Source organism: Hetaerina americana, unplaced genomic scaffold (genome assembly GCF_022747635.1).
Source record: "Hetaerina americana unplaced genomic scaffold, ioHetAmer1.1.p SCAF_11, whole genome shotgun sequence".
Classification (NCBI taxonomy): domain Eukaryota; kingdom Metazoa; phylum Arthropoda; class Insecta; order Odonata; family Calopterygidae; genus Hetaerina; species Hetaerina americana.
Window position 1 is genome coordinate 26,010,354 of NW_027286181.1, and position 25,986 is coordinate 26,036,339.

General features: G+C 36.5%; 2 protein-coding genes across 5 annotated transcripts; both read right to left on the reverse strand.

Moving 5' to 3' along the window:
• Window positions 1–1,715: 1,715 nt before the first annotated feature.
• Window positions 1,716–15,790, reverse strand: Pen (karyopherin subunit alpha). 2 transcript variants are annotated; one of them, XM_071599263.1, is made up of 10 exons: window positions 15,713–15,790; window positions 15,385–15,468; window positions 14,998–15,314; window positions 13,871–14,126; window positions 11,208–11,346; window positions 7,706–7,881; window positions 4,799–4,981; window positions 4,510–4,695; window positions 2,505–2,651; window positions 1,716–2,319 (listed from the first exon to the last, which is right to left on the reverse strand). In XM_071599263.1, the coding sequence occupies exons 2-10, from the start codon at window positions 15,451–15,453 to the stop codon at window positions 2,236–2,238; spliced, it is 1,557 nt and encodes a 518-aa protein (XP_071455364.1). In that variant the 5' UTR covers window positions 15,454–15,468; window positions 15,713–15,790; the 3' UTR covers window positions 1,716–2,235. The 2 variants fall into 2 exon arrangements, with proteins under 2 accessions (XP_071455364.1, XP_071455365.1); XM_071599264.1 differs by having other exon boundaries at window positions 15,385–15,465; window positions 15,713–15,746.
• Window positions 15,791–21,221: 5,431 nt separating this feature from the next.
• LOC139700836 (vesicle transport protein SFT2A) lies at window positions 21,222–25,682 on the reverse strand. 3 transcript variants are annotated; one of them, XM_071599267.1, is made up of 5 exons: window positions 25,537–25,682; window positions 25,165–25,302; window positions 24,899–25,068; window positions 24,690–24,807; window positions 21,222–21,711 (listed from the first exon to the last, which is right to left on the reverse strand). In XM_071599267.1, the coding sequence occupies exons 2-5, from the start codon at window positions 25,234–25,236 to the stop codon at window positions 21,583–21,585; spliced, it is 489 nt and encodes a 162-aa protein (XP_071455368.1). In that variant the 5' UTR covers window positions 25,237–25,302; window positions 25,537–25,682; the 3' UTR covers window positions 21,222–21,582. The 3 variants fall into 3 exon arrangements, with proteins under 3 accessions (XP_071455368.1, XP_071455367.1, XP_071455366.1); XM_071599266.1 differs by having other exon boundaries at window positions 25,165–25,305; XM_071599265.1 differs by having other exon boundaries at window positions 25,165–25,332.
• Window positions 25,683–25,986: the final 304 nt, after the last annotated feature.

The following is a 25,986-nucleotide window of genomic DNA, read 5'->3' on the forward strand; positions in this document are numbered from 1 at the left end:
TTGACTCTCCATCCTTCAGTTGCACCTGAGCAGTCTGTGACATGTAGAGGTTGTGAATAAGTTTACTATCACTCCAATTTTCTGCAATACATTGAATTTTTGTTCGTCACGTAGGCTTGGTGCTCCTTCACTGGTTCTTGAAATTTTTGGCCTGTTTGTCCAACATACACTGCCTCACACTCACATCTGAATTAAAACAATCCACTTCTTGGAATTTTGTCTTTTATGTGGGGAAGTATCTATGCTAAATTTATTATGATTAACTATTTTAAAGCTAACTTTAGGTAGTTTTTTGCAAATGTATGTAATGCCATCCAGATATAGGATTCTATGCCATTTGGCAGTAGTCTTGTCGTGCTTTGCATTTATAAATGTCTCTGACTGCCAGTTGATCAATGTTACATTTTGCAAAACAACCACCATAGTGACTTCGACGTTTTGTATGTGGAAAAGGAAGGACTTAGATTAGATCCTTTAAAGCAACTTGAAATTTCAAAAAGTGCACACACTAAAGAGAATATTGTAGGTATATCTCCCACTCCCCCTTCCTTAACCTACCACTACTTGAAGAATGATCTGGTACTTTCCCGGCGAATAATGTTTTCCAAGATTATTCGGGTCTCCCACCGGGTCCACGTTCGTAGGTTTGCCGACGTTTCGATGGCCGAGTCGTCCATCGTCTTCAGGGCAGGACGACTCGGTCATCGAAACGTCAGCAAACCTACGAACGCGGACCCGGTGGGAGACCCGAATAATCTTGGAAAACTACCACTACTTGATTCCTGTGCTAATGATGGAAAAAACCCCTCTACATCCCCCCACTCTCTCCCTCAGAGATACATTACCAACTTAGTATTAATGTCTATGAACAGCTTAAAACCTTATGATTTTATCTTATGAAAAAAATGGTTAAATGGCTCGTCCAATTCATTCTAATTACATGAGAAATTATCAATTAAAACAATACAAAGACCAAAAACCAGGCCTTTGAGAGGTTGATTTCATACACCTCCACACCTCATTTCACTTACCTGGATCCCTGTTGAGCAACCGCACATCACTCCTAAGACAACCAGTCTAGCCCTCTAGCATTATTGTCTTCTCCCTCGATGCTTACCCATCAGACAACCTTCACTCCCCTTTTAATTTTAACTCCATGTGGCCCTGTTCCTTCACAGTAATCTGTATCAGCTGGCTCATTTACTATGTTCGCCACTAGACAGGTTTCACCTCAGAGGAAGTCTTGGTAGTGGAATTCGTCCAAGTTTCCATGACATACTTAACCATTAGAAATAGGACCGAATATTAAAAAAATATGGACACAGGAAACCTTAATTTACCTGAAATACCACATTTTCCCATCGATAACGCGTGCCTTATCTATATGAATGTTCAGATCGAAAAAGATGATGTGTGTTATGTTATGAAAATTGAAAAAATCCAAACATTTATTTTTACACAATTTTTAGGCACATGTATATGTACATACAGATGCACGTTCAAGAGAACTATGAAGCCCTGGGCACGTAGTATCTATACAATTTCATGATAACTAAGAAGTTCTGGGTGCGCATTATTGGGAAAATACAGTAAATAATCCAATCCACTTTGCTCATATGTAGAAATGATGGCACTTTTTATGAGTCCTTCAGAGGCAAGTTTAAGTGAGGGGAGAGCTTGAGGTCCTCAACAGAGCCCCAAGTGTCACATATACACTTAATTTATTTACTTATGACCCCTATTGCTCAACTCCATATAACTCAGCATCAACAGTGTATCTTTAGGTCATTGCTGTGATACATTACATAATTACAACACCCTCTTGATAACAGAAAATGTACTTGACCCCAGGTTCTCTCTACTTTAAACTTTTATTGATAAAAAACCGAGTAGATAATTCACTATGTGATTTTAATAAAATATCAATTTTTGCCAAAAAACATACACAAAACAATTTTTATTAAATATTTTCACTTAGTAACTCCTGGATCATATGTATAACCAAGTTTTTTCAATTTTTTTTATAAAGTCAATAATTTTCAAGTCTTTATGAGTGCACAGCCACAACAATAATATATAAGGCACACTTTTGTGGAGGAAAAAGATTCACAAGAACGATAACTGTTACTAAAAGCAAAAAAAAAAGTATCAATACATGGACAGATGAAGTAAAATGAAAGTTATAAAAGAAAAATTAATATAGTCACTGGAAAAATTATTATGAGCTATGCAAAATTAAAATTGAAATCCACCATTGGGGACACTAGCACCAGGAAATGCAGCTTCCTCTTCATTTTCATTTTGATCTTGAGCACCCTCCTGAAAACAAGTAAAAAATAAAAAATCATCAGCAAATGTTTTCACTTAAAATACAGGTCCAAGATTGGTTAAATTAAAGGTAGCAGCTTGACAACATGACATATGAACTGAGAAACTTTTACAAACCATTCAAGCCATCACTTAGAAGTCGCCTTATAAGTAATTTATGATAAAATCATACTCACTTCACTGAAATAAGTATCTATGAGGGAAACTGCTTTCTTGTACACTTGCTGGTTTTCATGACTTTGCAATTCTTCTATTTTATCCAAACCACCACACTCTTCTATCATTATGGCCACCTTTTCCAGCTCGCCTAGTTTATCAGCAGTCTGCAGTATAAGAGTAAATTTATGCAATTAGGAATGCACAAAAGTCAAATGTAAAAATTAGTACAAACCTATTGAGTGAGAAAATGAACAACCAAACCTGTAGAATTACATCTTGAACATTCCCTGGGAGCCATCCCATGAATGTGTGAATAATCAGAAAACTTATTACAGGAGCTCTGATGAAAACTATATTAAAGCTAGTAGAGAGCACATATTTGTTCAAAAGAGCTGTCTTTAAGGCTAGAGGAATTCTATTCTTTATTTTCTGATTTCTCAGTTCTCCAGATGGATTAATCTCCATTTATAAACTATCCTATGGTTATTTTAAGTCCTCAGATTTTATCTTTTAATAAATTTGATCTCTAATGGAGAATACAATGAGAGACTTGTGCACAAAATAATACGATTCGATTACATTTAGTTATGTTCTGTACACCAAAACAATTATAATGTTTTCACTGAAGGCGCTTCAAGTAAAGTTTACTCTGATGAAAATAGGTTGCCAAACAGTGTATGAAAGTACACAATCTATAAAGCATATGTTTCAAGTTTGAAGACTCCACGTTTTTTAGTATTTGTTTGACAGCCATCAATAGTGAACGTTTTCTATGAATTTCTGAAAATTGAGATTATTGGTCACCGTTAATTGATGCAATACTTTTATTTGAAAGGCCTCAAATACCCAAGCAATATAAAAGCTGAACTGAATTCCACTCTGGGTGAGTAGGCTCCTTCGTTCACAACAGTAAAATATTATGCAGCAGAGTTTAAATGAGGGCACACGTGCTGTCAAGACGAATATCACATTGGTTGACCAAATGAGGTGACGACTCCAGAAACCGTGAAGAAATCCACGAAGTGATACTGGATGATCATTGACTGAAAGTGCATGAGCTAGCAGACATAGTAGGCATTTCAAAAAGTGTGGTACATTGCATATTGACTGAAAATTTGGACATGAGAAACCAATGTGCAAGATGGGTGCCGCAATTGCTTACACTCAAGCAAAACCAGTGTCATGAAGATGTTTCAATGGAGTGTTTAGCAAAGTTTCACAGCAACAAAGCAGAATTTTTGTGCAGTTTCATTACCTTGGATGAAACCATGTCCATTACTTCACACCTGAGACAAAAGAACAATCAAAAGCAATTGATTCAAAAGGGATAACTGGCTCTAAAGAAGGCGAAGACTGTTTCATCTGCAGGCAATAGCGTCGGTTTTATGAAATGTCCATGGGGTAGTTTTCATTGACTATCATGGAAAAGGAGAAACTATCAACGGCGAGTATATGCAAACTTATTGCAACATTTGAGTGAAGAAATCAAGCAAAAGCGGCCACATTTGGCTAAGAAGAAAGTGTTGTTTCATCAAGACAACGCACTAGCTCACAAATCCGTTTCTGCAATGGCCAAAATTCATGAATTAGGGTTTGAATTGCTACCTCATGCTCCCTACTCACCACATTTAGCCCCCTCAGATTATTTTCTGTTCGAAAACTTGAAAATATGGCGCGGAGGTCAAAGATTTTCTAACCGTGAAGAAGTGATGTCAGCAGTGCAATGGCTATTTTGAGGATCAAGACAGTTCTTATTATGAAAAGGTTATCAAACTTGTAGAACATTGCTGGGAAAAGTGCATAGAGCTGACTGATTATGCTGAAAAATAAATAAATTTTTTCCAAAACTTTAGTGTAATCTTTGATGGGTCGGGTACTTCTGGGATTGCCCTTGTGACTTTAGAAGTATCCTGGATATCTAGCACGATTTACAGTGTCTGCTGGAAAAATGTACTGACCTAGTTCCACTGCATCCAAAATTGCTTATTAATTACCTGAAAGGACAATTTTCGGTCAACGTACCTCAAGGATATTTTTAATTCCATCCAACACGACCATTACTGTTTTCCAATCTTTAGAAGAGTCCAAAAGTGCGGTAAATGGTTGCAATATATTATGATGCACTAGTGTAACAATTTGCTCAGCAGTCCCACCAGATGTGAAGTTGGTAACAGCCCAAGCAGCTTCCTTCTGGGCTTTAACATCCCCCTGCAAGATACAATACAATTTTATAGAAGACTGACCGATTAGGAAAAATTCTTCTCGTATTAATGTCAATCAGTTAAAATACACAAATACAATTCTTACATACCGTTGCAAGTATATGAATTAGAGGAGGCAATATTCCTTCATTAATCAACTCTTGAATTTGTGTAACATTCCCTGCTGCAATATTTGATAACGTCCAAGCTGCTTCTTTCACCAAATTGCCTCTGGAATGTTGGAGTAACCTCTTCAAGTGTGGTAATGCACCACACTGTAGTACAACCTCTGTCTAAAAAGGAACAAACAGAGCAATTAAAAAACAATATTCTAATATAGCTTACGAGGCACAAAATAATCCAGAAAGAAATACACTGAAGCCAGCCCAAGAGTATGCCAACAGAAATACGTAGCGAATTATGTTCAGAATTCAGAAGAAGGAAATTGTCACCATACCATTTGGTAGCTTGTGTCCATCAAAAACCTACATTAACTATTAGATCACTAATAATAGTATTGATGTTAAGAATGAAAAATGTACACAGTTAACTCAATTGTATGGATGATAGCTGAGAAAAGTCATTATATAAAATTTAAATGTGGTGGTAATATCAGTAATCATTGGGGGAAGAACCCAATTCCATTTATCCACCATCCAGCTTGGCTATGAAATTCATGTTTTCTAAAATGCCATAATTAAATTATGGAAATTGTGCAACTTAAGATTCAGTTTCTATAATATTTTACTATTTTATCAATCATATTTTAAAACTACTTAACCGCATTTAGGAATTATACTACAAATTAAGTACATCAATTAGAATTTTCACTATCCAACAAAGGCAAATGATGGGGATTTAAAACACCTGGTTACCGGATATTATCGGTTGTTGGTAAAACTAGACCTGGAATTCGCACAAAATCAACTTTTTCAATAAATTCCCAATCTTCCTCCGAAGTACCTAGCTCCCTTTCCTCACTCATGACTTTCTCCACACCAGGCTACTATTACTTCCTCGTCAATCGAATTAATGTTTAAAAATTCCTTAATTGGCTAAGCGATGACGAATATATCAAAAAACAACTACTCTTTGACAAAATGAATTGAACTAATTAAGTAATCATTAAAGTATATAAGCTTCATCTTCTCTAGGGGTTATCTCATTCCTTTTCTTCCTTCAAGTACTGAAGGAGGGCCGAGAAGGAGAGTGGTATGAGGAAACCCCCACCTCAACTTGGATGTCATAGCCCTATTAGTATAGGCTAAAAAAACATTTGCCTCTGCATTTTATGAAGTTGTTCACAATGTTTTCTCACTTTGATTCTCTATTTGGACCCAAAAAGATCAGATAAAACTTCTACCGAAGGTCCTAAAAATAAAGTAGAAAGGTGGTATGTACTCGAAAGACTAGCGGACTATTTTCAACAAAGCTTCAAGAAGGAAGTTCAGTTGCATTGTTAACATGAAAATATGAAGATACTTCAATCAGAACTATTTATAAGGCAGATGAAAAAATTCAGTCCAATTATACGAGGGTCATCCGGAAAGTAGTACCCGTTCGTGCCGCATGAAGTGCTGACGACGCGAGTAGCCGCTGGACGAGGTCAGATAGCTTCAGTGGCTTGTCTGCCTTCTCTGAGCCAAGTTGCGTGACGCTAGCATTGCCTGTGTTGTTTCTGTGATTGTTTACAATGTTTAAAAAAATTGAGAACGCCGCCAGTTGTGAAGTGAGGGCAGTGATTAAATTCCTCAATGCAAGAAACGTTCGCCCATGTGATATTCATCGCCAATTAAAGGAGGTGTATGGAGACAATGTAATGGACGAGTCGTCTGTTCGGCGGTGGTGTCGCAACTTCAACATGGGGAGGGGGAACACACACGACGATGAGCGTTCGGGGAGACCGTCTGTCATTACAGACCAACTGGTGAGCTCAGTTGACGAATTCGTGAGGAACGATCGGCGCGTCACAATTGATGACATCTGTGAGCATTTTCCCAATGTTTCTCGAACAATTGTTCATGAAATTGTTAAACACCATCTGCATTATGCAAAAATTTGTGCAAGATGGGTCCCTCGCGTATCTCAATGAGTAGTAGTAGTAGTATTTAGGGGAGGCGACCGACAGCTGAGGTCATTTGCGCCATAGGGGATGGACAGGAAAGGTTGAAGGGTGGAGAGAAACCCGGCGTCGGCATTAGCCTACTCTTTACGAAAGGCGCCAAGGGGTCCGCAGTTTTACGTCCCATCCGACGGACGGCGTTCTCACTCAAAGTGCCCTCCACAAAGCACCTCAAGTAGGGATCGAGATACCTCTGAAAAATATTCAACACCGCCGGGATTTGAACCCGGGCCCTCTAGGTGGGAAGCCAGTACGTTAGCCCCCGCACCATCTCGATCCCCGCGTATCTCAATGAGCTGGCGGCGAAGGACTATGCAGCAGGAATACAGAAACTTGTCACACGTTATGACAAATGCCTTAATTTGCTTGGAGATTATGTTGAGAAGTAGTTTAAAGTATCCTCTTTCAAATAAAATTTTTTATGTTTGTTAATATTTACTTTTGTGTCTTTATTTCACGAACGGGTACTACTTTCCGGATGACCCTCTTATCTATATTATCAGACAATGTATGTTTCCTCAAAATGTATCACATGAAGAGAAAAATCACTTTCTGAACTGATCTGGATTGGCAAGGAGAGATGACTAGAGTTGGAAATTGCCAAGATCTGAAGAAGGAATTCACAAATTCTCAAACAATTTTATTCTGGAAAGACCAGATTGTAAGTTCAGTTTTATAATCTTCACAATTCATAACTTGCTCCCACCTTATCTTTAATAATAATTTAATGATATGGATAACAGACATTTCACCACAAAAAACAAAAGAACCGAAACCTATGCAAAAATGTATTGCTTAAAATAAATTTATCATACATTGAGCATGAATTAAACAAATCTTTGAGGAGAATCCACACCAATGTTCCTATGAATACAGAGAACTATGCATTAATTACCTGGACATCGCTTCCAGTGACTATGTTTCCAACTGTCCGTAATGCAGGCGTTAGGACAGTTATATCACTACTGCCAAGCAGCTCTGTCAGCTGTTGAACAACTCCTTCCCTGATTACAGCTTCAATTTTTTCATTGGACCCATCCGTTAAATATGACAGAGCCCAGCATGCATCAGCTATAAAAGGTAAGCGAGAAATAAGCATTTTATGTAGAAAAATAATACCACATAAATATTCTTTCATAGATTGAGCTCATCCCTAATTAATAAATACCATGTTGTACAATTTTGATTGAAGGGTACTCTGGTGACTCAGCTGTGCTAATGCACAAGAGAGTCAAACAACATGTATTCTGTACAACATTGTCTCTTAGAAAGGTGATTGTAAAAGCAGCAGGGTGCTGATTTCATTGATGGCATCACGTTAGAAACCACATGGAGGAAGGAAACCACCTCAATGAATAATCCTGAGACAATGGATCAATATAAATGGATCAGAGTAAGAGTCCTAGCAACTATGGGACTGGCCCTGCCAGGCCATGGTTCCAGCCCAGTAGCAGAAGGGTCAAATTGCACTAAGTCCATGCAAAGAAAATACAACAGCAGCAACAAAGTAGAAACAGGACTGAACCAGTTAGACTACAGACTATGGAATGTTACAATGATGATGACAAGGAAATTAGAAAATATAATGCAGTAGCAAGGATTACGGGAGTCATGGTTTTAGATTAACACACACCAGAGGAAGATAGCCGGTGATATTGAACAAAAAGTTAGGAAGAAGCATAGTAAACAGAGCAAGTGACGAAAAATTAAAGCAACAAATTTGGCCATAGTTCAGGTTTGCATGCCAGCAACCAATCATCGGAAGGAAGAAGCAAAGAGTGTACGAATAGTTAGAGGAAATAATTGCTGGTGTACTGTGAGGAAATAGTTGATAGTGATGGGGGATTGGAAGACAACGGAAGGGAAAGTAAGGAGTGAGGTGGTGACTAATGAACAAGGAATGATTGCAGGGAGAGCGAAAGAATTCTGCAGAAGAAAGTTTAAATCGTCTAAACACTTGTTTAAACACCACAGTAGATTTAGTTACACATGAAGGATACAGAAAGACATCAGACTATTATGGCGCACAGATTTCACAACATGATTAATTTGCAGCAGTTACCATGAAGCTGTAGAGAGAATCAGGTTTGAAGACTGAAATACAGGAACAGCAGAAGAAAAAAAATGAAAATATAAAAAAAAGGGATATCTAAAACTGCAAAATGACGACAGGAACAGTAAATAGGGAAGGACAAGGAAACCATGGATTACAGACAAAATTAGGAAGAAAGATATGAGAAAGAAATGGGATGCATTAAGAGTGAAGGATGAATCAAAAAGAAAGCCCAAGGCCAATAATAAACAGATGGAATTTTTTCCCATATTCAGCTATTCTAATAAGTGTGGAATCCTAATTATACAAGAAAGTAGAACTTTCATTAAGTGAATAGAAAAATGGATTTTCATGTATTGACAAAGAATTGCTGATACAGATTCATATGATACTAATTACAATAATGCAATTTAGATATAATGACATCTCTTGCACAGTAAATCTATAGAATCGAGGGAAACAACAACGGAAAAAATTGATAGTACAAAAAATGTTTAAATAAAAAACATACAATACTATTCACAACTTTAGATGCAAAAGAGATGGAAGGAATACACGAAGGACCTATAGAAAATAGACATAAGATCCACAACCTTAGACATAAAAAAGGAATATGAGGAGAGTTAAGTTTTAGAATGCAAGATAGAAAGGATATAAAAGGGAATCTGAATCAAATTAGGTCATGGTGGTAGACATTCCGGTGGAACTACTGAAAGGTGGGAAGTTATTTTATGGGCTAATTCATAGCAGCTATGATGTAGCAATTTAGCCAGAAGACTGTCAGATAGTGAAATTCCTGTTCCAAAAAAGGGAAAGCAGCAATGTGAGGAACACAGAACAATGTTTGATTTCACATACAACTGAAGCATTTCTCAGGATCATCAACAGAAGGATGGAGAGGAGATGAAACAATTACTTAGGAGATCATCAGTTAGGGTTCAGGAAGGGAAGAGGCACTCTGATGGCATTGGAGTGATGAAGTCACCAATAGAGACAAACATATAATACTATCAACACCCATTTGTGTTCAATAGATTTTGAAAAGGCATTAGAAACAGTAAATTGGGAAAAATTAATGAATGTATTGCAGAAATTTTGTATGTATTGCAGGATTATATTGGAGGGACAGATTTCTCTGCAACTTGAACATGCCTCAGACTGCCAAGGTACAAAGGGCAAATGGAGGGTTGGGATGGACAGTTAGGAAGCAAAGTAAGACAGGTATCTAGTATTACCTGTAATTTTCAACGTACATGGGAAGGAAATGGTTATAGAGGCTTGGGAAGAACTGCAGATAGTAATTTAAGTCCGTGAGGAATTCATAAAATCACTTAGGTTTGCAAAATGATCAAGCTTTAGATGATCTGTCAGCCAAGGTGTTGCAAACTCCGCTGAATGCATTGGAAAGTCGAAGTGACAGGTGTTGAATGAGAATTACTGTAAACAAAACAAAGGCCGAGCAGTTTTACAGAAAAACAAAGGCAAATAAAATATGAATTTTCACGTATTAGGGATAAGAGTAGTGGGGGAAAATTTGTATTACATAAAGATTTTACTAGGAGGAGTTGATATCAGGAATGTTGAGTGAAGGTTATACTAAAATACAAGTGAAAACTTGAACATGGAACATGATTTTGTACACATGTGAGATCACTGTCACTGAAGCAAATGATAGAAAGATTCGAGGCTCTTGAAATGTGGATAGGATGGAAAAGGTTCAGTGAAAGCAGAGAAAAAAAAGAGGAAAGGCTTGGCATGGAGAGAGGGAATTTTTGGGAGATATCCAAAGGAGTCAGGAAAAATTGAGAGCAGAGCATTTTGATCAGGAATAGGATGATGAAAACTGTCTTAGAGGGGAGAACATAGGCAAATGAGGAATGGATACGAACAGAATTGGCATGTTGGACAGAAAGAAGGAATGATGCACAGCTGAAAGATGGGCTAATTGTAGTGTCCGATTTCAGGTTGCTTTGCTAACGGAGGGGAAAAAATGCTTCATTAAACTGTTGTCTGTTAATTTCTGTTTCATTACTTCTGAATGTAATACTTGAGTAATAAATCCATTCGTTCATTATTGTAAATAGCATTCCATGAGCAACATTTCAGTACCAATTTTTTATCTTTAACTCAAACTCAATGTATTAAAGAAAAACACACATGATAATATTTGAAAATTATTCTCTGGACAATGGTGCATCCTAACAGAACTCTCATGAAAATAAAAAATAGCACACCTTCAGCTATCTGTTTAGCAAGGAATGCCCTTTTTTGGTCATCTATAATCCGAAACTACAATTATTTTAAAAATTTGATTTCAAAATAATGGTTTACTTAAAAAACTTACCAAGAATCACTGGATCACTGACGTGCAATAACCTATTGAGGAAAGGGAGACAGCTTCTAATCACTTCAAATGGTGGGCAAGGATTTTTGTTTCGGCAAAAATTAGACAGGGTCCAAACTATATTCCGCAATGAAGATACCTGGAAGAAATGAAAATTGCTCATTAGCCTATCTTATTCTCCCTTTCTTAATGGCAAGCATTACATTAAAATATTCATTGTGAAATATAACTCTGATCCAGTATTTCAATCAAGATTATTCTGACCATAGAAAATGAAGTTGGAGGTAATGAATGGGCATGAAAGCTTTCAAAGATAGTTTTGAAGAACACTAGGAGAGAAAAGTGGACTCTAGAAAAATTGGGGTCCCACTGGGAACACTTCAGAGTAGAGGTATGATTGAGTGAGGAGTGAATGCCACAAACATGAAAGGAGTTTGGATTAACCATATCTGTAAAGAGAATGAGATAGTATTGAGTCCAAGAAGCAACAGCCCATAATGCACATTATTAATGGAAAGGTAAAATGCAGTTAAAGAGCAGACAGGAAAACCTGAATCACATAACTAAGTGCTAATAGAAAAAGGTTTATTGCACCCATCTCAAGTTGATTTACAGTACAAAGTAAATGTTGTGGCAGTTTTATTAATTTCAAGATTTCCTTTCAGTATGCATCCAAGAAAAATATTACAGCAACTTAATTTATTTTTCTTTATTAACATTGTTATGCTTTGGTATGATCAATGATAAGTTAGCAAGTCAGTCAAGGGATTACAACGAATTAGAAAATCCGTGACAGAGGTCAAGAAATGATTAGAAAGACAAAGATTATGATATTTTTGAGAAATGGTTATGGCCAATATTTAAAATAGAGTCTTAGAGAGTAAAAACTATAGCCAGTACAAGTTTATCTTGGCAAGGCTTTGGGTCAAATGGTCAATGAGTTAGACATTGAGTAAGGAGGTTCAGCATGGGCACTACTGGGAGTTAGGTCACAAGATCTAGTAATTTATTTACTACATTTCATCTTGTTATTTTACAAGGGTAAAAATAAGATGTAACAACACAAAAAATATATATATTAATACGTATGAGTAATCCGTTATGAGAAAATTACCGCTTGCTATAACTTAATGAAAAATACTCATCTATATCATAAACACAATTCTTGATTATAAATTTAATGCCAGCAATAAGGAGTCCCTGTGAAATAAAGCAGTGGAATGATGTATTCATATGCACCTCTATCAATCATATGATATACTCATGGATATTTAACTTGTTTAAATAGATGTTTTCTCGAACATATTATATGTCCAATCATGTTACAGGTAAGATTTTAAGGTTTACACAATGAGGTACCCACAACTATGGTGCTGAGTTATGGGGTCATTCCCCACATGTTAAACAAAATTTGCTAGTGAAAAAGAGCTATTCGCTCGCTTGCTAATATACCACTATGTGATTCCCGCAAACATTTTAATAGGCACAGAATCATGACTATATTTAGTTTATACATCTTTAAAGCTCTGATTTATGCGAAAGTTAATTTAGAATTTTACCAATCAAGATCTTGCTCGGGATGAGATTCCCAAAAAGTCTATCATGGGAATGGAATAAGTACTTATATGACAATATTCCTTAGCTAGGTTCATTCTTAACTTACAAATTAGTTATTTGACTTTTACAGGCAGCATTTCCTTCATTCATTTCAGAGTCACCAAGTTTGATTGTTTTTAGCACTTGCCCATTTTCTGGGCGTCTCCATCAGTAATGAGTCACCCAACAAAGTATTTTCTCTAAATATTACTGGGAGAAAAATTAGCAATCACATGAGATGAATTGATGATGCAAAGTGTCTAATTTGCTGGATCTACTCCCAACTCAAACCCTACAAATCCTAAAAAGACAATTTTATCTATGAACATTCCCACCTATTGCATTTGAAATACATAATGGTGCTTTAATAATTCTTCTATTATTTAGGCCTTTTACAATCTGAAGTTTTAAGCTTACATTCAATCATTTTAAAGCTGTAAAAACCACATCCCCAGAAAATAAAGCATGGGAGTTTGCAACACCGTAACTTCAAACATCCCTTTGTGCTCAACCCTTGCTACTATCATCACCACTGAAAATAATATTAAGTCTGGTTCCTGCATGAACATGCTATTACATTAACTAAGCTCAAAAATTAGGCTCCTTTACCAGTTTTCACAGTAATTAAATATTCCTCATAACTTTCCCGAGAGGCACTCCAAACATCTAGGCCACGGACCTTTCGGATGATTACCATGATTGGTGAACCTTAAGGAACTGCTCGCTTTTTTGTGATACCATGCATCCATATCCATCATACAGCACTGTTACCAATCATAAAGTTAAATTTAACCAGATCTATACATAAACCACCTAATCATCTATATTCCACATTTTCAATGGTACTCAGACATTCCATATTGAAATATCCTGAAATACCTATGCCACATAGCTCACAGTCCATTAATTTCTACAGCTACAGACCAAAAAAGCCTTAGGCTGAGTTAACTATTAATATGGTGCAAATTCAAACCCAACAGCCATTCATGAATGAAACCATTATCTTCAAAAAGAAATTCAAATTTGATTTTTTAAGCTGATACTATACATATATGCTATGTACTCACTGAGGTATCGGGACGTATAAGCTCAAGGAGAGCTGGCATTGCATTGGCTCCGAGAACCATGTCACGAGGTCCAGCTCCATCACCAGCTATGTTTCCAAGAGCCCACACAGCTTGCTCAGCAACATTTGAGGAAGGCGATCCAAGGAGTGCCACTAATGCTGGAATCCCTCCGGCTTTTATGACAACAGCAGTTTGCTCGGAAGATCCTGATGCCACGTTGGTTAGAGCCCATGCAGCTTCAAATTGCAAGGTTGGACTGAGTAAAATTTTAAAAAATATAACGTCAATGACCACTTGAACAAACAAGCCAGAGTAGCAAAACCAAATAGAAAATTTCACACACCTTAATTGCACAAATATTTATCGACCATTCATTTACTGCTCTTTTCAACTATTTAGATGGATTTCCCTACATTTATCACACTCCAATACAGAGTAATGAAAAATTAGAAATTAATATTATTAATTACATAAAACATTAAAACAACATTGTTGATCAATCCTTTTTCTTTGTCAGTAAAAGAATTCTGCGGTACTATTGACGGCAAAAACTAGTTCAAACATTTATTTTGCACCTTGAAAGTCATTACCTGAACAAAAAACTAGGCTGTCATCCATACGATGGTAAAAAAATTCTGTATAACAGTGCTACATACATATTGGTGTCATGAATCATTCGAAATATTTCATACAATCTGGCAGCATTTTCAATAGAGACCTCTTATTCATTAAGTTTGAACAAGTATTTCTATTAAAATGTGAAGCGTTCAAAATATCTTTTTGTCGAATAACAAGGTATGGGAGGGATACAGCATTCAAGCAACTGTTAAGGTTCAATAAAATTCCTTGGCGAATATTAGTTTAGCTTTTGATTAGTCATAATTATTGTGGATTGCCATGGCCCAATCATTTTCTTGGAATTCTACAGGGGACTCACTGCAGGTAGTCGGCTCGTTTTCGCCAATCTTATTAAAATACGCGAAACAGTTGTGTAATACAGGAATACACTGGTTCAACAGCATACAAATTATTGGCGCCGAAAAGACAACCCACCGTGTTATTCCCACAGGTGTAATTTAACGAAGAAATTTACCATTGGAAAAATTAGTTATGCTAATTAAACTTACTTATTAAAGTGAGACAAGAATGATACACATTTAGGGACCATTCCAGCTTGAATCATGACATCTATTGGTGGATCCCTTTCGCGGCTTAACATCTTCCGTGCGGCTTGAGTTGCATTTAATAGGGTTTGAGGATCTGTGCTATTCATTTCCGACATTATAGTTTCGATTGACATATTTAGTTGTGTCCTGTTGTTACTCTCTTGAAGCGGAGATTGAGGTTCATCCAGAAGGGCAATATTCCGCCTTTTTTGGAGCTGCTCATCTTTACGAGCTTTCCTTAACTCAACGTTAACTTCAGAGCGCCGTCTTCGCATTTCCTGAGAATAAAAACGATAGTCAGAATTTTCAAACAAACAAAATTCAATTAATGTATCATTTAGAGCATACCTCCAAATCCTTTCCACGATTTTTGAAGGTCTTCAGCCTGTTAGGCATGACGTTTTCTTGCGATTGCATTTTAGAAGTTAACTGCTGAAAATATAGTAAAATCAGTCAAGAAATGCGTTTACATTCCATAGAAATCAAATGTGATCAACCCAACTAGGACAATAAAGGAAGGAAACTTCAAATCCACTTTAGCACTGCATCATGACGGTTAGCCATAAAAAAATCACGAACAGGCACTGAAAACACCATTCCGCAAATCTTACGCGTTCAAAAATCATTACCCTGAAGTAATGTAAAAATACTTCATCACACTCGTTATCAAACTCACCTGTCAGTTTAATGAGCCGGTAATCACTTGGCTGAATCACGGACAGAAATGGTGCTCTTTTGTCCGTTTCCCCCAATTTCCTTTCAGAATTGGAATGGAAGACCACCAATCACAAATCTCCTTTCAAAATTTAAAATTTTGAATCGAATGATTCTATTGGAGGGTTCACGCCTGTTCTACTATTGGCCCCTAGTTCCAATGTGATATCTTTGAAGACCTGTTGGACATGATGCACCCATGCGGCTTTTAACGGATTTAAATTGACTGTGGGTGTTAACCGTTGTTCAGTAATGACGAACTTGGTCAACAATTTTTGTTCCTTGTCAATAATTAGCGATTCTTGCCTTTACTGAGGTCTTTGTTTCACTTTCTTATTCAATTGATGTTAATTAATCGAAACGAAAGTCCCGTAGTTGCATGGCAATACCCAATTGAAATTTTACTCATATTGCCAGTCTACTTCTGAACCAGTTCTGCCCTATATAGGTTTATGGCCATGGTTGTCATTTCATATTTAATGGATACATATATTTACTTTTTGGCATTTATATTTCATGTATATTTTTCTTGGAATACATGATGTGGGACTTAAGTGATCGTGAAATATATTGCTATTTTTTGCATCTAAATTTTCGGGTGTAACAAATTTCTAAGGGATATTGTTAATACCTATTCTATTACGCTCCCGTCATGAATTTTAATGCAATTTATGGAGTCAATAAGATGCTATAATTATGTTAGCGGTTAACGAAACTAATATGGTCAAAATTAAGATAGTAATGTAGTGATTTTTATATGGGCTTCTCATGAAGTACCAGTTAGTTGATCCGAAAACCATAGAATTTAGTCATCGTCATTACTATGGCGAAGATGGCTTGACTACCTCATATGTGAACTATTCAATGAATCTTCGCCATTTTTCAAGCGTTAGTGGAATGGGTTGAGCTCTGATCAGATATTCGATAATTTTACGTCGACAACCTCAAAATTTTAGGTTCACCGTGGCAAATCCTCTTGAAAATTGCACATTAGAAGAGGTCCTCCTCTGTCATTAGATTTTTAGTCGCAGAAAGTGTAAAACCAAACTTTCTAGAATGCTGATACAGAAAGAGAAAAGTTTTATGAACCGTGCGAATGTTTACAAGATCCGTTTAAAAGTGGCCGAACAAGTGTCGGTGATGAAACCCGACGTGGACGTCCAGTGAGTTTCCTCCTCCCTCGTTGATTTCGAGGATCGGACTTTTGCCATTACAAAAGAATTACTGTTTAAATCATAGCTAAGGGAGTTTAAACAAGTAATGGAACTGTTTACAATATCATTTATAACCATTTAAAGTACAGAAAAACGTGTCCGAAGTGGGTGCCCAGGAATTAGGAAGCCACAAGAAAGATGGGACAGGTGCGTAAATGTTAGGGACGATTATTTTGGAAAAACCTCAAATTTTGTTAGAATCCAATAAGCCGTCTTGAGTTATAGCCATAGTCTCTTTACTTATTGACTGATCCTCTTGTTTTTTTTATTTATTGGTCCCAGTACTTGCAAAGTAAACTACAAAATAATCTTTATCAAATAGCAGCACTTACCACAATAGATGTCGTCAAAAGATAAACATAAATACATACATTCATTACCGTGGTGAAGAGATAGAAATGTATTATGATTCCACTCTTGAGAAGTAGTGCTCAAAATATTCACTGAAATGATACAAGGGGTTTGAAATCAACCAGTCCTCGAGTATATTTTTGAAAGTTACATAGCTAGTTAGTCTGGCAATATGGGGAAGTTAATTATAGAATTTTAAGGCCATGTCATCTGACTTATTGAAGGTTTTGGGGCAATCTACATTGGGTAATGTCGAACATATTTCTTGACCTTGTATTATGGCTGTGTATATTGCCTCTTAATTCATAGTTATTTAAATTGTCTTTTACATGAATTAAGCACTGGTAAATGTATATGTTGAAGACTGTCATCACTCTGTCTGACAAATAGTGGATGCCAGAGAACATGATGGCCAGAGCTGGTTTTAACCCCGACTGCTTTCCTTTGTAACATAAGCAGAGCTTTTGTGCCACTTGCATGCCCCCAAAGCCATAACTTTGGAAGAAGGCAAAGTAAGCAAGACTCAAATTTTCCTCAGGAACACTGCTTTTAAGTCTCCTGATTAGGCAGAAATTCTTGGAAAGTTTTTTGGAGAATGCCATTACCTGACTTTTCCAGGAAATGAAGTCACTAAAAAACCCTAGGAGCTTGACAGAGCTTTGAGCTTTACCAGTATATAATTTATTTATCTTACAACCTAGGTAACCGTAATTAGACAACATATAACTAAGGTTGCATATAAAATGTTGTGTTTTTTCACTATTTCAAAATAGCTGATTGGTTTAGTCACTAGCTTGCTGCACATATTTCAGTTCTTCATGTGCCTATTCAGGATTTTTACATTTATTTATAAAATTAATGTCATCAGAATACAATCGGCAGGTATGTTACTTGTTGAGTCATTGGTTATTAGCAGAAATAACAGGACCAAATATAGACCCCTGGGGCACACCATCTTTTTACTCTAAAAATGTAGACTTCGAGCCATTTTTTTCTACTGCTTGTTGATGTTTTTTTTAATATGAGGCCATGAATTTAGTTCAGTCCTGGATGCCATAATACTGCAGTGTTTGAGTGAGGTGGTCTACACAATCAAATGCTGAGGAGAGGTCAAACAAGGAGAGAGATAAGCACAGCTTGTCTTCAAAAGCACACAGTATTTGTTTTAAGAAATTTTCAATAGCTTGCTCTGTAGACTTTCCAGGTCTGGAGCCAAATTTCGAGGGACTGAGAAAATTCTTTCTTTCTAGATACTTCAGTATTTAGGCACTACCAATAGCCTCGATGACTTGGTCAATCACAGAAGGGACGGCAATATTTTGGATCGTTTTTATCACTCTCCTTATTAATTGGTATTACTTATGGAGTTTTTTTGGACATCAGGAAAGTACGTGGGATTGAGATGTTGTGGTGGCTATCCTACTGGCTTCCCACCCAGAGGGCCCAGGTTCAAATCCCAGCAGTGTTGAATATTTTTCAGCGGTATCTCGATCCCTACTTGAGTTGCTTTGTGGAGGGCACTTTGACTGAGTATGCCGTCAATTGGATGGGATGTTAAGCTGCAGACCCCTTGGCGCCTTTCACAAAGAGTAGGCTAATGCCGACGCCAGGTTTCTCTCCACCCTTCATCCTTTCCTGTCCATCCCTAATGGTGCAAATGACCTCGGCTGTCGGTCGCATCCCCTAAATACTACTACTACAACCAGGAAAGTGTTCAGACCATAAACTTACATACTTTGGCTAACTATTTTCGAAACTTACTTAAATGCTACTTGCATATTTATTACATAATTTGTGGTCCATGTGTGATTATGTGAAAAGTCTACCATGCACAAAGTAAGTGTTTGACAGAACCAATGATAAAGGAAGTATTGCTAGACTTCTTAGGCTCAAACTAATGCCCCGACCGTTGTCACTCCACACACCATTCTATCTGTCCCACCTGTATCATGCTTTTCTCCCAGTTCCTATGTTAACTTCTCCCTTTATCACAATCTTCGACATTTCATTGCTACTAAATGTGCCATGCATCCACTTTTTCTCAAACTTCTTTCAGCAGCCTGCTCTCCTCCTTTATGTCTAGCACAAGTGTTTTACATTCTGTCTATTTTATTTTTTCAATCTACTCTAATGCTCTTGCTTCAACATGCGAGTTTCAAGAGCATTTATGTTCCATGTAAAGGTTTTATACTTTATGTATTCTTTTCATTCCTAGCCAAGGTTCTTGTCATCTTGGTAAATCATCTACTGTCTGCAATTTTTCCTTTAATGTCATAACTAACTTTTTTGTCCATTCTCGTCTTCACCACTTCCCAAGTAGGCGAGCTGCTCTACCTCCTCTAACCAATGTCCTCTAACTTTGGTGCTAAGCTTGGGCGTCATTTTTTTAAGAGTATACCTCAATTTTTTGATAATTGATATTTGTTTCTATTAGCCTACTCTTTGCGAAAGGTGCCAAGGGGTCTGCAGCTCAACATCCCAAAAGTGTGTTAACCTTATTGTATATTGCACCAATTTCACCCTTCCTCTGCAAACTTTCCATATCCTTGCACTGTCTTCCACCACGCTTCTTTTCCTCTATTTGCTACCTGTCTTCATTTATTATTCAACTCTTTATACTTCCATCTATCTAACTCTATTTAAATTCATTTCCTTCCCTGATCTTTTTTTCTATTCAGCTTGTCTATAATCCATGGTACCCTTGTCCTTTTCCTATTGACAGTTCCTATCGATTCTTTTGCAGGTATATCCATTTTTTGATATATTCCAATTGCTGCTTCATGGTATACAACTTCTTTCCCTCACTCATGATTTTCTCCACAGCATGCTGATACTCCTTCCTTGTCAATCTAGTTAATGCTTCTAGATTCCATTTCCTTAACCACCTCCTGTACCTTATCTTTTTATATTGGAGCTACACTTCATAGCTACTAAACTGTGATCAGAGTCTGCATCTGCTCCTGGGAAACTGCATACTAATCATAATATTCTTAAATCTCCACCTAAACATAACATAATGTAACTGATACTTTTCTTAAGTCACCTGGCATTTTCCATGTATACTATGCCTTTTGTGGTGTCTAAACCAAGTATTGGTGATTACTAATCTGTCTCCTGCAGGGCTCAATGCTTTCTCCCCATGGTCATTCCTCGTACCTAAACCATAGTCCCCTACCTCATCTCCATCTCATCCTTTGCCTATTGTCGCATTCTGATCCCCCATCTCTATCAAATGTTTCCCTGCTGGACACACGCGATTATGTCCTCTAACAGATTGTATATCCCATTGACTTCCTACTCCATATGGTTGCTTGGTGGCACGTATTCCTGAATAATAACCAAGTTCATCGGTTCTGCTTTTATCTCTACTAGTAATATTCTATCTGTTGCTTTTTCTATGTTGACTACGCGTCTTCCTGCCTCTTTATTCAATATTATAGAACCCCCTCGTTGGCTCTCCTCCCCACCACTGTATATTATTCTATAACTATCACTCCAGTAATTCCAGCTATCCTTCCTGTCCTCTCAAAAACCTAAAATATCTATATTTCCTCTTCCTATCTCTCACTTTGTATTCCCAAATTTTCCTGTCCCCAACTCTGTCCTAGCATTCCAAGTTACTATTCTTACTAATCAAGTCCTTTCCTGCATCTTCTATGCTGCTGCTGTCCTTATCGGTCTGAATTGATTTCGTTAAATGAATACTACAGAAGCCTCGCCCTTTAAATACTTGACTACTGCTGGGAAATAATTTATTCATCCAAAGAGTTGGAGAAAAGAATGTTGTCGCCACAAATATTGTTGAAGATAACGGCATATTTTATTGGTTTTAAAAAATGGTATCTTTCAGCATAGGTTAAATGTAATATGAAATTATACCAAAATGTAATATGAAATTATACCAAATTACTATAGAAATACATTTATTTAAATAATTTTCATCCAAATCATGGATCCACAAATATTTGATAAAAGCTTTTTTTTTACAAAACTATAACATTTCATTTCAATTGACATGTCACATCAAGTATTTAACACAATGATTAAGTACGTTAATACTGAATGTGAGGCATTTTAAATGCTTTGATGCAGAATAGACCTATAATGTCTGGAAGGGCAGTTTTTAACAATATTTTGCTGCACAGGGTGCATACTTATTGGAGTTTAAGGCACATTCTTCAGCCGCCAAATAAAATTATCATTCACTCATGAAAACATCATGCATAAATAAAATTCATCCACACAAGTTTTAAACATGAACAAAACTTCAGTTGAGGCACGTGGAAAACATTCCTTTAATGGCATCTCTTGCATATGGGATGTAAGAAATGGAGTACCACGTCATAGCCAAAAACTGTAGTATACAAAATACAAGGGCCAAGGCAGCATTCTTTAACTGAAAAACAAAACAAAAGCATTTAAGATAAGACTTAGCAAAAGGTCATCATTTAAATTCTACTTAAATTCATAATTCAAAGATAACAGGAAATACCACAATTTTTCCCTTAAAATGAATTCAAAATAAGTGCCTTGAAGTACTTAGTAGTGCATGGAATGATTTTTTTACACTTTTAATTATATTGTCTCACCATTGTTGAGTCTTTTACCGATTTAAAATCAAAACAACTATATTCTATTAAATATGAATCATATAGCATATATGTCGGTCGTGGTAGTCCAGGGGGTAGAGTGTTTGACTACTGATTAGAGGATCCCGGGTTTGATTCCCGAGTAAGTCTCTGGTGACCTGCTCCACCCAAGCTATGTGATTGTTTGGGTGGCAGATCTTCCTGGGAAACCATAACAGGTACAGAAAAAGGAACTGGCCCCCCTACCCTGATATGTGAATTTCACACGCCGTTGGGCTTAGTACTGGGTGAACTCTACCATCACCTACCAAAACTGACCTCCGGGTTGATTACTGTGTTTATGGTTTTTTTATAGCATATATGACCACTCGGGGATATATTCAATAGGATGACTACAAATTGTACAATGAAATGAGAACCCAAATCAAAGCCACTAATAAACGTAAATAATATAACAATACGAAGTGCACATATGTATACATATATTTTATTTTTATTAAAGGTAACCTACCAATTAAGGTAGGTTTTCGATGGACACAAACCAAAAAATTAAATGCTATGAAAGTCTTTTCCATTCATATTTCTCGAGTTATTTCTTCCTGTATTGCGTACCAATTACAACATTCCTCTGTAAACTTGTAATACCTTAGCACTGTGTCTTCCACCGCACTTCTTTCACTCTATGAGTTCTCAGCATTTTCTTATCAAATTCTTTGTACCTTTGTCCATCTAATCCCGTGTTCAAATTCTTCCAATTCATTCTTTTGTGTATCATTCTAATCATCGAACATGTAATCCTTGGTTTCCTGTTTCTTTTCCAATTTATTGATTCCATAGTTTTGTTTCTCGCCTTCGATATCACTTTTTGATACATTCTCATTTGTCTTATAGTGTACGCATTCCACCATAAATTTCTTCATAGCCACTAGATACTCCTTTCTTTTTATTATTGTTAATGCTTCTACATTCCATGTCCTCAACCATCTTCCCTATTTAATCCTCTTTAATGTGACAGTACACTTCAGCGGGACTAAATCATGATCTGAATCCGATTCCAGAAAACTGTACAAATCAATCATACTCCTCTTAATCTGTCCTTAACCATAATATAGTATTGCTTTACATTCTACTTGTAATATCCAGACCCTCTTTGTTTACTGTGCTTATTTTTGTTCAATATTATTGCCACCTTTTGCCGGCTCAATGCTGTATTTAACTCTGCAACTATCGCTCCTGTAAACCCCACTATCCCTCAATCTTACCTCAGACATTCCTAAAATTGCAATGCAACAATTTCAGAGTGCAAAAATCATTCGCTTTGACCGGATAAGGCCAATGATTTTCACGCTCTAAAACAGTTGCATTGTAATGCATTCTAAGCGGATGACTCCGTCAAAAGTTACTATTGCAGCATCTGCAGTTTCTTGGAATGTTTTTCACTTGTAATTCAGTTTAATCCTGTTATGCAAATAATTAACAGACTAACCTAGTAATGTGTTCCTCAGTTTCTTTTCCAACAGACTCTCCACAGTTTTAGAACACTGAAAATGTCATTATATATATATTGAGGCCCATTAGTTTTGGGTCATGAAATATAGCCTACATTTAAACAGTAGACTAGTGGTTTTCACACTGCCTAGAGTTATACTGGTGCACATCATAAACAACAAATTAGACTGACATTAAAACATGATTAAAAAATATAATTATATGATTTAGGTCATCCTGACATTTTCATGAAGAGGGAATGGATGGGATCATTTAGGCAAGCCAACTTTGACTCATTTTAAGCTCTTGCCCTACGCAAAAGTAAAAATAAACTTTCTCCAAGCTTCAGGACAAAAACTTCTGCCCTGTGTCCAAATTCCGGGCTATGTTGAACTCCAATCAAGGTTATACTAAAACCTAGATTAATATTATACCACTATCTTATCTAAGTTAAAGTGGAGGGGGGGGTAAGATATTTCACGTCATATACAAACAAGTTTAAATGCCCATACAAGCTAAATGAAGTCTATAGTGATTACTCTGCTATGATAAGGGTATAAGGGTGTTATTCCTGGTCTGATCATACACTATAAGGTGGGACGTTGAGCAAATGTTTTTTTTAATCTGGGATACTTGAGAATCGTCAAGAATATCCCAAAAACAATAATGGTGACAAAAACATACTGAAATGTTTGCAGATGTGCCCGAGGAGAAACTTGGCAGAAGTCAATTAATATATGTAGAACCATATGCTGTTCTAGAGCAATGGTGGTCAATTGGAACTAGATAAATTTCATATCTTCCATTGTCTTGGTTGTTTATTACAGATTGTGAATATCTGCTGACGGCCGCATTGAAAAATTTTTGCAAATAGAAAATACGAGAACAACTTCACATTTATTAGGTAAATAATAAATGACAATCATACGCTCGCAAGTTTGAGACATGGTTACATAATCATTTTTCTTCGACGAAATTTAAAGTAGAAATATTATTAGCTGAGTTACTCTCTAAATAAATGGCATAAATGCATACTAACATTTCTTAAAAAAGTTTTCATTTAATGCTGAAATAATAATAATCAATGCTAACACTAAAGTATACAGGGAATTCATGAAAAGAATGGGGTGGATATTCTCGTTCCTTTATGTAACAGAATGTGGTACGAACCATGGATGGATTCATAAAAAAAGGCCAGGAAACATCCCGATTAATCGCTTTAACCAAACTTTGCACACTGGATCAAATCATAAGTCATTCACACACACAATATTAAAGGTGTAGGTCAATTACTTACTCCAATTCCTGCAAAAAGGGTTAATCCAAAACAAACAAACATAACTATCGTGGCTATTGCTCTTGTTGGAGCAAACATTTTCTTGATTTGGTTAAAGGGCCCCATCAGGAAGCAGGTACTGCAATTAAATCAAGGGTTATTACAGATATTACACAATATAAAAGTGCAAATCCATTAAAACAAACACTATGAGTAATAATTTAACTGACCTCGCTAGAGAAACTAGATTCCCTAAGGTGTAGATGACGGAAAACATAGCAAGACCTTTTCCCAAGAAAAGGCACAGAGTACCAAGGAAGGACATAAGTAAGCCCAAAATAAAACATATGACAAATGCCTTTAATCTAGTTGACCAAGAAAGTGAAGAAGAGTCAAGTACCTAAAAGAAAATATGTCGAAAAGTTAGGACATTACTCAGTTCAGCTAAAAATAATAGTAATCGAAAACGCACATTAATTCAGCTTCAAATCCTTACTTGGCCAACGATGCCTCTTTCTTCATCGTTTTCAGCATCATCTCCTCTCAGAGCTCTACGTAATTTATCCATCGATGCACCCCGATTAATGTCGCAGTTTGATTAAAATCCTCTCCGTTCCGATGCCGACAAATATCTCTACTGAAAAACAAGCAACAAGTGAACCACCTGTGGAACCAGAAAGGGTAGTACTTTAAATTAATCATCACATGAGATGGAAAAAATAGGATTGAATATTTAAACAAAAATATGTTCAGTCCAAAGAATTTGTTTTCAAGTCTAGCTTAAGATTACCAACTGTCAGCATCCATTAATGTAGTAATGTCGCTTAATAACACGCATTAATTATGTATCTTCATTTCATGATCTCACCTTTGACGATCTGTATCTTCCACTAATGACAATTAGGTTATCAAAATATCACGGCAGTAATACAATTTAATCCAATGTCAAAATCGTCAATCACCTATCCAAACGACTTACTACACTGCCTACTTCCATGATAATACATGAATGACGATGATGACAACTCGCAGCGGAACAAGTACAAAAAGTGTCCTCGAGATGGCCATACTAGAATCATACGCTAACAATTCATCGCGGCAAAAAGAAATTGAACGGAATTTAATTAATGCATAGTAATCTAAAATTTTGATTTTGATCCAATTCCATAATCGGCTGTGGTCAAAAAGTCAGGTATAACGCATGAACCAGTTTCGGCGGCCATACTAAATTCAATTTACAATGGCTTAAATCATTACATCACTCCCATTAAGCTCAGAGAAGCTTCCATTTATTTACAGATTCCAGGTAACTATTGTG

Excerpts from the sequence above, each read along its gene's own strand:
- Pen (XM_071599263.1), bottom strand. The coding sequence starts at position 15,453 with ATGCAATCGCAAGAAAACGTCATGCCTAACAGGCTGAAGACCTTCAAA. Across the intron at positions 11,347-13,870 it reads TTATACGTCCCGATACCTCA|GTATCTTCATTGCGGAATAT; the intron begins GTGAGTACATAG and ends CATTTCTTCCAG. Across the intron at positions 7,882-11,207 it reads CAGTGATCCAGTGATTCTTG|CTGATGCATGCTGGGCTCTG; the intron begins GTAAGTTTTTTA and ends TACCTTTTATAG.
- LOC139700836 (XM_071599267.1), bottom strand. The coding sequence starts at position 25,236 with ATGGATAAATTACGTAGAGCTCTGAGAGGAGATGATGCTGAAAACGAT. Across the intron at positions 25,069-25,164 it reads AAAGAGGCATCGTTGGCCAA|GTACTTGACTCTTCTTCACT; the intron begins GTAAGGATTTGA and ends ATTTTCTTTTAG. Across the intron at positions 24,808-24,898 it reads AATCTAGTTTCTCTAGCGAG|TACCTGCTTCCTGATGGGGC; the intron begins GTCAGTTAAATT and ends ATTTAATTGCAG.